Below are 16,875 nucleotides of genomic sequence, written 5' to 3'. Positions count from 1 at the left end.
TGTTTATGCTGTCAGTCGCTAAGTGCCTCATTTTCAAATTGCTACATACTAACTGTTACCAGGGCCGTAGCTAGGATTTTGTGTTTGGGGGGAGGGGGGTGGGGGTGGGGGGGCAACTGAGTAGTTAATAGTTAAGAAGATAGGTGAAAATCACGTGAACCAAATTGTGGTTACCTAAGATTTTGAAATATTATCCCCTGAGACACTTTTTTAAAAAGTATTTTAAACTGTAAATGGAATTTTATAAAACTGATGCAAAGACTTCTATACCAAAGGTGTGGTAGGCTATGTGCTGGCGTGTATTTAATAAAGTTTGTATATATAAAATATGCTGTTATTACTAAGAGTAACTTATTATATGTGATTGTGGACTTGTATATGTTATGTCTACAATGTAGAGTCCGTCCCATCCTGCTACCATTTTTTAAATTATTATTATTTTTATTTTTTTGTTGTAAATAATAAATAATTCCAGTTTGGTTTGATGTAAGAACAGTAAACGTGTTTTGGAAATAACAAAAAAACAAACCAAAAAACTCAACCCCAACCCACCCCCAAAACCCCCACAAACTATGTTTGTGTGCAATTTAGAAAATAATCGGTTCAGAAATAAATAGCTTGTAGTAAATGTCATAGTATGAAAAAGGCATTCCCTGTAGGACGGACTATAGACATTATTATTGGAGAAATATTTCTTCCAAACTTTGGAACAATATGAATTTACATAATTCAGTTATATGACATCTGAACGACAAAACAGTAATACGTGATCAAGGCCGCATCTCTGCACAATGCAGAGTGGAATGAGTATTTGGTGAAATAGTGATTGATGCCACGAATTTCTGAAGAGTGTAGTTGGTGTGGCTCAGTAGACATGAAACCACTGATGATGTAACTATCTGGTCTCTTCCAAAACAAAAAAGGTTCATGCCTTCATCACTTCAAATATTCTGTATGAATAGTATAGTTCTTCCCCCATCTTATTGGATGTTGATGGCAGTTTTGGTTTACTTGTAATATAATGTTCCTAACCACTATACCAAAGTTTGTTTTGTTTAACGACACCACTAAAGCACATTCATTTATTCATCATCGGCTATTCGATGTCAAACATTTGGTAATTTCGACGCAGTCTTAGAGACCCGCTACATTTTTCCATCAGTAGCTAGGTATCTCTTATATGCACCATCCCACAGACAGGAGAGCACATACCACGGCCTTTAATATTCCAATCGTGGTGCACTGGCTAGGACGAGAAATAGCCCAATGGGCCCACCGACGGGGATTGATCCTAGACCGACCGCGCATCAGGCGAGCACTTTACCACTATACCAGTGCATACGCACAATCTATTTTTGTAGCAATATACTTTTCCAATAGTAGCCTAAATGCTTTTCAAAGATGAACTGGTACACACCAAACATGTCCAACTACAAATGATCACTGAGCAATACATACGTATTCGTCATAATAAAAAGCCAACCAATATATAGTTTATATATTATTTTATTTCAGCATATATTATACATATAGAAACATTACTGAGAAGCCAACACATGTAATATATCTGTTGCTTTACTTCAGCATAAAATATTATACATTTAAATACAGGTATGTGTATAAATATAAAAATATACATAAGTACAAAATTACTCCGAACTAACAACAAAGGCATGTTCTATTATACAAGTTGTTACACCAAAAACATGAACGACTAACATATTGTTTTTGTAATTAAATACCAAAACGAATCTGCCAAATTCGATAACATGTGTATCCATATACTAGTATATGAATTGAGGAATCACCCGTACTCAAACCTCGATATACAAGTGACCGTTAGATACCATTTAACTTAAAATGAGTTGTTTAAAAAAATATCTAACAACCGAAAGATAGTTGGATATTGAGAATAATACACGAGTGGCCGTTAGATACCATTTATCTCACAACGAGTTGTTTTAAAATGTATCTAACAAGCGAAAGCGAGTTTGATACGTTTTTAAACAACTAGATAAATGGTATCTAACGGACACGAATGTATTATTTTATTTCTTACATATCCTTAAAAAAACTGGTTTAAAGCAAATTTTAACATCTTTTTCGACTAAAAGTTATTTACGGCCGTTGCATTTGTAGCTGACTTACGCATCGAGACACATGATTGTCAGGTTAACTATACGTTAGTCTAATCGATTTCCATCGTGTAGTTTTTCATTGCTTATATGGCAATTGGTGACCTGGTCATCACCTAGGAGCAGCCAGTCATATGTCTTGAAATTGTTAACACGCGTACATGTGTTAAAGACCATGTGTAACAAAACATAACGCATGGTGTTCTCAACAACGGGTGTGTAACAAACGTTTTCAACCAACGGGATGTAAGGTAAATGGTATCTAACGGACATCAACGCAGTATTCTATTTCTTACATATTATTAAAAAACCCAGGTTAAAAACAAATCTAAATGTATGCTCGAAGAAAATGTATTTACGAGACTTGCGCTTATTCGTCACAAAATAATCAGTTTGAGGTTAACTTATACGACACAAAGCTATCAATTTCCATCGCGCTTATTTGATTGGATGGCATGGCTGCGGTGACCAGTCGTATATGTCTTCAAATCGACAATACAAGTTACTATGTCTGTTATAATAAGTAACGAATGATGTTCTCAACCTTCAGGTGTTTTAAAAATTTAACTTATCTTTAGTCTATTGAACATTAACATACAACTTGTATGTATTTTCCAGCGAGTTGCCAAACCCAAAATGGTTGTTTACTAGTATTTACATTTTTATTTCAACAGTGCAGATTATCATAACATGCAATAATTATATCTTAAAATAATCTATTGGGTACTTTATCTTTGAAAGCAGTTGATACCGTTAATAGTATTCTGAACGACAAAACAGTTTATTAAAACTGTACTTCAGCACAAGACAGAGTTAAAGGCATTTTGACAAGCTTGTGATCGTTTCCACGAATATTTTGTAATTTGTGCGTGTTATAAGACATTGGTTTTTTGTTTTGTGATGTCGTATAACTAAATACTCGTAGAGTAGATGATAAAAAAGTTTACCTTTGTTGCATGAATTCTTCACGCAAATATATCAACACAATAATTGCTATGTACATATCTATATTATATACATTAAATTACACTATATGCATTACTGTTATGATAAAATATATATCTATATATAAACCGTAATAACATATCCATCATTGCCAGCATTGTTTTTCAGAACGGTGGGTAGAGGAATTTGAATTCTCTTATTTTCGTGTCTACCATTAAGGTAACAATAATTATTCTGTCCACAAAACATAAGTTAACGGTATTAAATAATTTCATCTTTACTCATAATCTACTAGATGTGATTTCTCTGCGTATGTATAAATGTATATAAAAATTTATTATAACAACATAGCTGTTACAATTCACAAATGTTTGGGTTTTTTTTAGAGAAAACAAATAAATAAAAATAAAAACACGTCAGTGTTGTATAATAAAAATGATACACTGACAATGATGCTTAAGTTTTGTATAAATATTTAGTTAGTTTTTTTCCAATTTTCTTGTAATTTTAGAAAATGACCATTTCACATTAATTTGATCATTGTTATTTACCAAAATAGTTTTAAAATATGTATATTTTACGGACGAGATCAGATTTGTTATATACAAGCCTATCAATCCACATACCACGATATACGATTAAGCTGTGTGCATTTATATAGAACTATGTGTATCAATTATGCATTCGTCAGTCACATTTACTCGCAAACACAGTCATTCTTTCAGTACATAGCATGATTACCAAATGGCGCCGTTTTACTATTTAAAAATTAAAAATGAGCGATATAATTTTTACCAGTTGTTAAATAATTTAATAATTTCGATAGTAGGTAATGACGTTCGTGTGTTATCACTGTGCATTAAACTGAATTTCCATGTTGCATTTTCTCGTTTCGTAGAACGATCGAAAATGTTTTTGGTCTGTGGTATTAATGTCTGCTCTATTTATTATATAACATTTAGTGAAATATCTTAAAATATCAGTGAAATAAAAGTGTTATCAATCATTTAGTGACGAGAACATTTTAGAGTGAAAATTTCACTATTTCACTCTAACATGTGTTATCGTCACTGTAGAAAGTGTTATCTTCACTGTCAGAAAGCCGGAACCATTTTGCTGCTGACATTTAACAAATAAAGGTGCATTGCCAAAAGTTATATAATAAATAGAAAATTTCATGTTTTGTCATATATGATTTATATCTGATCTCGTGAAGTTAGTAGTCATATCACACTCGTCGTGCAAACGCGACTCGTCAGATATGATTGCAAACTTCACGAGATGAGATATAAATCATATTTGACCAAAAAAACACGAAGAAGTATCCTCTATATATTTCATGCTACCAGATTAGTTACAGGGGATTCATTGTCATACCCAGAAATCAAATTCTCGAAGAATCGTCAGCATTTCTTGATGCAAGGAATTGTTTGGCATAGTTGTATGATATTAAAAATTAATTTAACATTTGTTTATACCAAGGAATTGTATTCAAATACCAAGAAATAACTTTTAAATAGTAAACTGGCGCCTCATAAAAAATATTTCCACTATTAGCAAATGGCATGCTATTGCATCATCTCGACTACCTTTTGTTTATACGATCCCCAAAACACCAATTGCAATTAATCCCCAAAACACCAATTGCAATTAGCAGACTGAAATTATAATTTCTTAATTAAATTTTCAGGACAGCCGTAATGTGGTCTGATGGGTCTTTGTTCGTCACCACAAACATTGTCCTCACACAAACAAGCTCGTTTTTTCGTCGATATAACCTTTAATAGTAGTCTTGTTTTATTCGTCGACAACCATATATACACATAACACCCTGATCCACATTTCTTGACGAGGGCCAATAATGAAAGCTCCATTTTTATGTTCATGACATATAGTCAAGGAAAACCAACACTATTTTACCATTGTCAAAATAACTCGAATTCCACATCACATCACGCCTTTACAAAGGTCATTGTGTTCTATCATGTATTTCACCAGGGGAGCAGTGTTTTCGACTAATCACAGTATTCGTTATTTCATAAATATCTTTCAATGTCTTTTATTTGTATCTCCACCAATCGTAGTACTCCAGCTTTTCATATATCCAGTCGAGATAGCTTGGAACCCGCGTAAACACATTTGGGAAGCCCATTGCTGAACAGTTGCTGACTAGCCATGACATCACACCAGTGACGTAATATCTGCCTTCAACCTCGCACATGAGGGGTCCACCGGAATCTCCCTGCAATGTGAAATAATAGTGAATTAGTAAACTAATTATATATGGCATATTTATGTTAATATTTGCTGAATAATGTTCAGTGTAATGATAGTGTACTTAAGACAAAGTATTCACGACTTGCATGAGAGTAAATGAGATACACATGTGTGTGTATATATATATATATATATATATATATATATATATATATATATATTAATTCATGCAGAGCAAATAAAATATGCATGGTGTCTTACCGATATACAAATGTACACAACATTAATAATACTATCCCTGTAAACTTACTTCTAGTAAAGTATTTCGCTTATTTTGAAATGTGGAACCAGTATTATTTTTCATTTGAAGCTATGCTTACAATACTTACTTGAAACATTAAACGAGTCATATATTTAAAACAAATTGGTCAGTCCTAGACCTACGCCTTTTGATAAAGTTAACGTTTGTTATGTTAAACGACACCATCAGAGAACACTGATATATTAATCATCGGCTATTGGATGTCAAACATTTGGTAACTCTGAGGAAAACTTTATGTACTTCGGCCAAGGAGAAAATAGTTACTTTCTAATTCGTTCCTCAAACGAAAGAAACAATATTGCATTTTTCCATTAGGCAGCAAGGGATCTTTTATATACACTTCCTCACAGAGAGAAGAGCACATATCACGGCCTTTGATATACCAGTCATAGTACACTGGTTGGAATGGGGAAAAACTATCATAGATCGTGCGACAAAAGCATTTCAGGCGAGCGTTCTACCGACTGAGATAGATCCCGCCTCATTGCCGTTAAGAAACCAAGTTCTGTAAAGGACCGGCCGTCTGTGTAATCAGGAATGTAATCACAGTACCTCTCTTGGATTTCCATGAAATGTTGTTTATAAATAACTGCATCTGTGCGATCTTTTTTTAGATGCACAAGATCGAATACAATTTTTGGTGGTTTGATACACCAAGGTGGCAAAATAAAATATGAAGGCGTTTCCGAAATGTCTGTTAAATCAATGTTGGAAACTAATAAAAACTTCATATATTTATTATCAAACACATACAAGCTCTCCACAGGAGATGTTTTGAAAGCACCAAGATAACGCCTAAGTCCCTGGTTGTGTATAGGGATCTAGCATTTGCAAGTAAGACTTACGTGCTGACCCATACACAATGCACCCATACTCAAGTTTAGACCGAACTAAAGATCTGTAAAGTCGGAGCATAACATTTCGATCTGCTCCCCATTCAGTCTTGCCAATAACTTTTAAGATATTGAGGGCCTTTATGCCCTTCTTTTTCACATACTGTAAATGAGGAACAAAAGGCCATGTACTTTGTACTATCAAAATCAAAGGACAACTATCTATCAACCGAATGTAAACTTAAAACGTTTGACTCAATGGTTCTGCCAGTTTTATTATATGGATGTGAAATATGGGGATATGAAAAAGTTGATTTATTTAATTCTGTACAAATAAACTTTCTAAGACACATCATACCCGTTAAGAACGCAACACCAATATTTATGCTTTATGGAGAGTTGGGGAGAACGCCTGTCGAGTTAATTATATATAGAAGAATGGTATGTTACTGGGCGCGACTGATATCAGGAAAACAATCAAAATTGTTTACTCTTTTATACAAAATTATGTTAAATGACCACCTTACTAACGGAACTAACTATAACTGGATTAATACTGTTAAAAACACATTGAATAACTTGGGAATGGGTGATATCTGGATAAGACAATCTTTCATATCAGTAAATTGTCTCTCACAACAAATTAAACAAAGACAATGCGATCAGTATTTACAAACATGGAAAAATAACATATCACTGTCATCGAGAGGCAACACTTACCGATTATACAAAGAACAACTATTTTTCGAAAGCTATATCAATAAACTACCAGAAAAACTGTGGACAGCACTCTTAAAATTTAGAACGTCTAACCATTACCTACCCGTTGAAATTGGACGTTGGAATAATATACTCATAGAAGATAGAATTTGCACATTATGTAATGTAATGGATATTGGCGACGAGTTCCATTATCTTTTTATTTGCCATTCAAGAGTCCAGTTGCTACACCCATATTATTATACGCAACCAAGTACTTGTAAATTCAGAGAACTAATGGTGAATAAACGAATTAGTACCCTAAAGAAATTATCATATTTCATAAATATAATAACTAATGAATTCAAACGCCCTTGACTACAAACACCATCAAAACCAAACATATTTAACAAAATACTATCATTATCCACTGCACCATATATAAGTTTAACAATCTATTCGTTTATAAGTACTTGGATACCCGTATATTTGTATTAAATATCTGTATTATTACATAATATATTGATGTGCGTGATTGTATATGTGTTTGTGTATGTATTGTAATTAATGTATTTACTGTCAACCATCTTGTCACGTGTATATAACAAAATGTTTATGTATATATATTCCTCCTATGCCGTTGTATAACGGCCCGAGTGTAAATAAAGAAAGAAAGAAGTGTTTTATTTAACGACGCACTCAACACATTTTATTTACGGTTATATGGCGTCTGACATATGGTTAAGGATCACACACATTTTTTTAGAGGAAACCCGCTGTCGCCACATAGGCTACTCTTTTACGACAGGCAGCAAGGGATCTTTTATTTGCGCTTCCCACAGGCAGGATAGCATAAACCATGGCCTTTGTTGAACCAGTTATGGATCACTGGTCGGTGCAAGTGGTTTACACCTACCCATTGAGCCTTGCGGAGCACTCACTCAAGGTTTGGAGTCGGTATCTGGATTAAAAATTCCATGCCTCGACTGGATCCGAACCCAGTACCTACCAGCCTGTAGACCGATGGCCTACCACGACGCCACCGTGTAAATAAAGTCTTGTCTTGTCAAAAATAACCCCCAGAAATTTGGTCTCCTCCACAATTGGAACCGGAGCTTTGTCCAGAAACAGCTGAGGAACTAAATGGTGACCTCTTTTCTGGCAGAAATGCATACAGACGGTTTTTTTACTTTGAGAATCGAAATCCATTGTCAGTTGCCCATTGTTGAAGTTTATTCAAACAAAGCTGCAACTGGCGTTCAGTGATACTCATACTGGACGACCTGTAGCAAATCTGAAAATCGTCGACATATAACGAGCTATCAACGCCATGTTATAAACACTGGGTGATGCTGTTAATTTTCACAGCCCTGTCTGCACATATTACGGCGTTTAATATACTGGGGGGGGGGGGGGGGGGGGGGGGGGCGACGTGTAACCCAGTCATAAAGCGCTCGCACGGTGCGACGTCGGTGTAGGACGATCGTCGTCTGTTAACTCATTGGTCTATGTCTCGTTCCAGCCAGTGCACCACGATTGGTATATCAAATACCGTGGTATGTGCTACCCTGTCTGTGGAATAGTGCCTTTTAAAAGAATGGGAAAATATATCGGGTTTTTAAAATTACCAAATGATTGACATCCAATAGCCGATAGTTGATAAATCAATGTGCTCTAGTGGTCTCGTTAAACAAAACTAACTTTCTGATATACTAGCTGTGGAGCATTGCTTGGGGTGTGAAAAAGAAATCAATCGGTCGCCGAGACGGTTCAGACCCAAAGACCTAAGCACCTCAGTCGAACGCTCAACCTGAGCCACATCCGTCCCTTTTGTGGTGTGATACCATCTACTGTTCACTGCCATACCGATACACGTTATGTTGTATGGTACAATCAGTTAGCCATTATGTTGCTTCTCCTAGCATATGCTATGAGTCTGCATCAGACACACCTCAAAAGACACGACTTTGCAAGTCTAAACGTATAGCAGTCGTATTTATTTTGTACATGTTACAAAATCACAACAGCACCACGAAGCAGCTGCCACCATATATATTATTATAAAAATATTACAAATGGGCAAATGCGTAGCATCGTATGATAGCAAGCAATGTAACAGAACATTCTATTGCTTTGACTGTTAATCTTGATAAGGAATTTACAAAAATTCACCAATTTTTATTTAAATCCCAACATTTTATAATGTATATAGAATATATAATTTTAATATTGCGAAAGGTAAATATTATTGTTACGGTTACAATTTTAAATATTTACTTCAGTGTAAATACCCTAATATCTTTTATAAAGCATACATAGATTAAAAAGCAAGATATCAACCTCACCGTATCCCACCCCCAGCCCTAAACGAAGAATCATTGAAACACAAGGTGCATGTTGTGAATGTATACACATCGTCAAAACTCCACACAGCTAAATATGTCGATAGTACACATACCAACACAGTAAAACCAAAAAGCAAACGTGCATTGACAAACAATAAATTCAAGAAATTCATGCAGTGAATAAATATTTTCTGAAACAGCACCTAATTCAATTTCACAAACAAATAGGTTGTCCAAGAACTATCTGGGCAACAATTACATACATCATACACACAGCAATGTCTTCACAAATATAATTTGTACAGGGAGGCACGCTGTTTTTTGCCCGAATTAAACGAAAATGTGCTAATCTGGATAACAACGGGTTTTTTTCTATTAGCATTACTGCCAAACAGTTGCATAGAGTTGCAAACGAATCATAGGCATTTTTACATCAATTACAACTAATTTTGCGGGTAGAACAATGGAAATATATGGCATAAAGGCCTCAGGTTAGAACATTTTGCGCGAATATATCTATCGTCCTTTGCCAGAATTTTAGGATTTTCTTCAGTACTAGTGGGGGAGGGGTGCCCCCCCCCCCCCCGCCTCGTACACTTATGATCAGACGATACCTTTTTAGACGAAAAAATCCCAAACAAAAAACCATATTGTTTTTATTTGACTTCCATTTTAAAGCTGCTGAACTGAAACTCAATCTAATTAAAATTAGCTCCACTATTACATGTGGATCTAACAGCAACCAGTTGGAGCTCATGTCCACCAATCAAAACCTTACTTGCAGAATCATGCCAGTGATTTAAAAATAATTTGAAAACATTCCGAATTATCCTGAGGGTATACGACATGTTTCGTGTGAATTACGAATGCCTTAAAACATGTTTTATTTGATAAAATAAATAATTTGTAATGCAAAACTGAAGACTGATTTAGTTTTTAGTTTTTTTAATAAATAAATAATTTAATAATGTAAAATTGAAGACTGATAACCCATCCCGTACTTACTGGTATGGTTCGTTGTACTGCGGCCACTAAAATAGACTCGCCCGATATTTTTAGAATTTGTATGCTCCCAAATAACGTTATAAAAGGCGAAGTGTGATTGGTCAATATTTAAATTATTATTTAAAGACAAAATGTTACTTGGACATTGGAGACTACGTTATAAAAGGCGAAGTGTGATTGGTCAATATTTAAATTATTATTTACAGACAAAATGTTACTTGGACATTGGAGACTACGTAGTGTTGTTAGCAATCTGATTAAAATTAAATAAGGCATTCGTAATTCACCTGAAACATGTCGTATACCCTCAGGATAATTCGGAATGTTTTCAAATTATTTTCAAATCACTGGCATGATTCTGCAAGTAAGGTTTTGATTGGTGGACATGAGCTCCAACTGGCTGCCGTTAGATAATGGTGGAGCTAATTTTAATTAGAGTGAACTGAAACTGTACTTTAAATGTCTTCTGCTTTCTTAACAAAACGATTAACACATAAGTCATTTGTATTAAATGTCTTCTGTTTTCTTAAATGAACTATTAAAACATAAGTTATTTGTATTAAATGTCCTCTGTTTTCTTAACTTAATTATTAAACATAGGTCATTTGTATTAAAGGTGAGTACACGGTAGAGATACAGAGCGATCTAGTATTATTGAAACAATAACTTAAAAAAGAAAAAAGTTAAAAAAAAGGTTGTCTGTAATAAAGATTTTGAAAACTAATTATGTATAAAATTCAATAAAATATATAATTCATTAGAAATATATTAATTATGCACTTTATTTAGAATAAATTAATGAATAAACTTTTAACGACACCCCGACGCAAAGAATACATTGGCTATAGGGTGTCAAACAAAGGTAAGTATATGAATAAAATTACAATAAAATACAATGTAGAAATTATATATTCATGTACAAACTGCAAAGAGCTGTAAAAATACAAATATCACAGTAAGTAAATAAAAAAATAAAAAATTGATAAGAAATCGAAATGTTTTTAAAACTTTAAAATTCATTCTAGGTTCAATTTAAAATATTCCATATATATATTCCTTTTATTCAGAATCTGCCTTTTCATTGCCAACATAGCAACGAATAAAACGACAAACTTTGGCATCACCAGCTAAATGTATTGTAATGATTGGTGACACGAACGCGTGTAAAAACAAGCATTGCGAGAGTACTGCTACAGCAATACATGTCACATACATTCAAAATTCAACTTATTTTCGTGCTTATATCCAATTAAGGTTCAAGCACGCTGTCCTGGGCACACACCTCAGCTATCTGTCCAGGACAGTGGGTTAGTGGTTAGTGAGAGAAAAGAGGATGTAGTGGTCTTACAGCTACCCTGAGTCGTTAAAACTTGCTCTGGGTGGGAGCCTGTTCCGGGCTGCGAACCCAGTATCTACCAGCCTTATGTCCGATGGCTTAACCACGACACCAGCGAGGCCGGTACAAGACATGTTTGTATTTCCTAAATTCAAGGGCCATAACTGTAAAAATATTTTTAAAAAATTGGGTAAATTGCCATGAAAGTCAAACTTGATGTGTAACAGAATATGATAAAGCTATATAGAAAATTTTATATCAATATTTTGAGGCATTGTAAAAATAAAAGTCAAGAAAACAGATTTTCAGATCTCGTAAGTTCAAGGGCCATAACGCTGTCAAACATGGTTAAGTCGTCATGAAAGTCAAACTCGATATGTATCAGAACACGGTAAAGCTACAAAAAAAAGTTCAGCCCAATATTTCAAGGCATTGTGACAAAAACAAAATACAGAAAACTTTATGTGGGACAGACGGACATAAGGACGGAGATGAAACCTAAAGTGCCCTCCGGTTGGACCGGTTGGGGACTAATAAATGATTAACGACACCCTAGAACGAAAAAAAACACCCCACACAACAGGAAATCAAAACACCCACAGAAACAACAATATCCAAACCTCAAACAAACCCCCACACACATTACACACAGACACACACACACACGCTGCACAAACACTACACAAGCACACACACACTACACACAGAGAGACACACAGACACACACACACAAAGACAGACACACACACACATAGATATACAGACAAACACATACATACAGAGAGAGAGAGAGAGAGAGAGAGAGAGAGAGAGAGAGAGAGAGAGAGAGAGAGAGAGAGAGAGAGAGAGAGAGAGACGCACACACATACCGACTTTCTGGTATTTATCTGAAATACTGACATCTTATTTGAGGATTTGACTTACGTAACAGGCACCGGTGTCCCCATACCCGACACACACTTGTGCATCCAGCACGTGTATCCCAACTCGCCTCCACATTGACGAGCACAGCCAGTTCGGTATAACCTCCACGTTTAGTTCATTCATTGAGTTTTCCACACCACCAGTATCTAGAAATATTAAAAGACACTGTTGCAGAGAATTATGGACATTAAAACAAACACAAAGAAAAAACACATAAAAAAACACAAGAAGGACAAAAAGCTCCACTTTGTAACTAAAACACCCAGTCCAAGCCTCTGATATAATTTCAGACTTTGCGTAATCCATTTAATATGCAAAATTAATTCAGGTAGCATGTCTTCACTATGTAAATGACATCTTAAAATTTAACAAAAACAAAACATTCCAGCTAGTGCACTAAGACTGGTATATCAAAGGCCGTGGTATGTGCTATCCTATCTGTGGGATGGTGCATATAAAAGATCACTTGCTAATGGAAACATGTAGCGCATTTCCTCTCTAATACTATATGTCAAAATTACCATGTTAGACATCCAATAGCCAATTATTAATATAATCAATGTGCTCTAGTGGTGTCGTTAAACAAAGAAAACTTAAAAAACCCACCATGAAATATCAGATGTGAGAGTGCGAGGCGCGAACTAAATTATCGTTCTCACAATTTTCGATGTAAAATGATTGATCAAATAATATTCTCTCAGTGTTTCTGCCAGAAAGAAATTTTTGGGTATGGTGCCATGGAATTGAATGCAACCACAGTCAACAGGGGGTATGGGGGACCTCCCCCAGAAAGAAAATGGGTTAAGTTTGGGGTAGGGGTTACGAAAATCGTACAGTAATGATAAGTGTAATTAATTTTGTCAAAAAGTTAACTTAAAAAAGTAAAATTTTGGGTATGGCACCATACCCGTTTTACCCTCTGGCAGAAACCTCTTTATGCATTTCATTAAGAATCATGATCGTAAATTCACTATGGACTGTGATTGTGACAGAAACCGCTACTACACGATGGACATGCTAGCGCCGCCACAACATTGTCTTGGCGTAACTATCTTGTGTTACATGTATGCTGCAAGAAAAGGGCAGAAGGGGGGGGGGGGGGGGGGGGGGGGGGGGTAGGGAATAGGTGGTGTGAACAATATCCTACAGAGAGGAAAGCAATATGGTGAATATTAGAGGCCGATAGACGAACTGGAGTTGGATGAAGAGAGGTTCAAACAGTACTTCCGAGTTCAGATTAACAAGAGACATTTGTCGGAATATTTAACATCCCAGCAAAAAAGAGAAACAAAACGAATGAAACACCCACTCAACAACAAAACGCATCGGCTATTGGATGACACAAACGTCATTCAAGTAAACTAATTACAATCGATTCAAACAATAATTTGAACCATCCATGAAATTAATGCTTTTAACGAAATAAATGTTGTTATTTTTTAAGTTTAGTTTTTAAAACTGGGGGGGGGGGGGTTAATGAAATAATTCGACATCAGTATTTCCAGTCACGCATAACTCCCCATACCCATATGTATCCCACCTGTTTCCGTGTACGTACAGCTGGCCCCAGGCCCAGAAAAAAAGAGAAGAAAAATAAACCCACAAAGAAAGGCTGGATTTAGGGTTGTGTGTGCGAGTGGGTTTGACCTAGTAGTTGAGGCCGGGTTTGTGGTTTAGTTTGGCAAAGTGCTACCAGGAGCTCCTAGTGAAGGGCCAATTCTCATGTAGGTGATGAAGCGTTTCCTCTAATACGGCGTATGCGATCCTAGGCCTACCCAGGTAGGAACGTTACAGCAGAAAAAAAAGAAGAATGTTCAATTATCGGCTGTCCAGAGCAAGAAGAACTGTTGAAAATGCATTTGGTATTCTGACAGCAAGATGGATCTATCGCAGGAAAATACAGTTGCGGCACGGGTATGAATGCATGAACGACACCCTAGCACAGGCATACACATCGTCTATTGGGTGTCACAAAAGGTAAGTAGGCCCTATATGGAAAAATTATTTATACAATTATGTAAAACCACAGTTTAAGGATACAATACAAATATCAAGGCAAGTATATTTTAAAACTTTGTACAGAAATCAAAGTGTTTTAAAAACTTTAAAATTAATTCTGGGTGGAATTTAAAAGATTCCAAAACATTTCTGTTGCCGAATATATTATTTCTCGTCGACTTCAGATCATAACACTCCCACCAAAATCGCTTGATAAACGTAGTTGTGCTAATGTATTTGTGTAAGTCTACACATCAGTTTATCTTTGAATTTAGTTAAAGAAAAGGAAGTAATAAAATAAAATTGGCACTTCGATAGTTTCCGTGTATTACGGACGTTGATGGAAACAAAATCTATTACGTCAACAATTCGATGACGTTTCAATATTATGGACATCGACGTTGCTATACGCACATTCTCATAAATTTAGTAATATGTGAGTTATATCACTATTTGTATTAACATCTAGTCTATAAGCATATTTAACGTGTACAAGAATTTTTGTATTTCTTCGTACGCATTTATAATCACTAATGTATATTGTTTACTATTATAGCCGTTACTGATAACTGAAATCATACTTTACTTAAGATGTTATGGTTTAGATTATCAATTTTCGTACATTCAAAGTGTTTTTGGTCTTCCTGGTGTTTCTAATATCACAAAATGCATTTCTCATATTTTAAAAAATGCACGTGCGTCTGAGAAGTAACAGTTATGGAGTCCGAGTTTCAGTCTATCTTTAGAGGGTATTTCACCATTTCAATGAATGAATGAATGAATGTTTAACGACACCCCAGCACGAAAAATACATCGGCTATTGGGTGTCAAACTATGGTAATGCAAATAAATAAAGTGATGATCAACATCAATATAAAAATTCAAGGTTTAAACAAAAACAGTGTAAAGAACTGTGCAAAAATACAAATACAAATATCACAGAATTTTACGGACACCGAATTTTACTCTAAACTTCAATTTGTACTGTATTGGCCATTCTCAAAGAGAATGTTACACCCCTGCACCACGGTGAGGTTACAGCACACGCAGGGGTTCACCATTTCAAAGTCACAGACTCATGTTTTACTCAATTGTAACTTTATCCAAATGTGTTACAGGTTTGTAGATTAACTAAACTTAGTGTTAATTTTCACGGGCTGAAACTAGGGTCTGTCCCTTTAAAGGGACATTCCTGAGTTTGCTGCATTGTAAAATGTTTCCGACTAATAAAATATTTCTACGATTAAACTTACATATTAAATATATTTTCTTGTTTAGAATATCAGTGTCTGTATATTCAATGTGTTTCTGGTCGTTTTAATAGTTATAAGAAGCCCAAACTGGATTTTGTCTTCAAATAATTTCGTACGTAGGAAAAACAATATTTTTGGAAATAAAATTAAATGTAACCTAGTACAAATATTAGAACGATCAGACACACGACACGTTTACTTTACAGCCACTAATATTTTGTGCAGAAAAATATATTTGATATGCAATTACAATCGTTAAAAAGTCTCCGTTAGTCGATAACAACTTAGAAATTGTAGCAAACTCTGGAATGTCCCTTTAAAAATAGCGAAGCTGTCTAAACTGAACTTTATTTACACTCTGGCCGTAATTCAACGGCATATGAGGTACATTGTAAAAATATAATTAAATAAATAAATGACAAGATGGCACATTCGTCATAATAATGTACATCAGATAAAACAAGTGTAGATCTATGGATTCATACTTGCATTTGAAGACATACATTGCATATACAAATAAAAAGAAATTGTAAAAACAGATTTCAGCCCTGGGACTTAAGAATACGCATAATTTCTTTACAGAAAACTGCTAGCTTTCTGAGAACACCAGTTTTTTTAACTGTCAAATAGCATTCTAAATTTATAACATTTGGTCTAGACTGGCAACACTTTGGCAGAAGTCTTGTTCTTTCATCTTTGAAAAAAGGACAACACATTATATCATGAAATTCATCACCAATTTCGTTATTTGTACACAGAAAGCATGTTCTATTTGTTAAAGTTATTTTTTTCCATCTGCCTTTTTCAATGGGAAGATAATGATTTGAGAGTCGAAAATGTAATAGTGTAACCAATATTTTTTC

The 16,875-nt window shown here is 34.9% G+C and overlaps 1 protein-coding gene across 1 annotated transcript in view; it reads right to left on the bottom strand.

The window, feature by feature from the left end:
- Window positions 1–4,464: 4,464 nt before the first annotated feature.
- Window positions 4,465–16,875, bottom strand: part of LOC121383673 (plasma kallikrein-like) — a 40,617-nt gene continuing 28,206 nt past the window's right edge. Inside the window, exons 2-3 of the mRNA XM_041513767.1 lie at window positions 12,762–12,907; window positions 4,465–5,322 (exon numbers count right to left, since the gene is read on the bottom strand). Of these exons, the coding sequence (XP_041369701.1) occupies window positions 5,140–5,322; window positions 12,762–12,907 (329 nt within the window). The 3' untranslated portion in view covers window positions 4,465–5,139. The remainder of the gene's footprint in view (window positions 5,323–12,761; window positions 12,908–16,875) is intronic.

This window comes from Gigantopelta aegis, chromosome 10 (genome assembly GCF_016097555.1).
Source record: "Gigantopelta aegis isolate Gae_Host chromosome 10, Gae_host_genome, whole genome shotgun sequence".
NCBI lineage: Eukaryota > Metazoa > Mollusca > Gastropoda > Neomphalida > Peltospiridae > Gigantopelta > Gigantopelta aegis.
The sequence above is the reverse complement of the archived record's forward strand: the minus strand, read 5'-3'. Positions and strand labels throughout refer to the sequence as shown.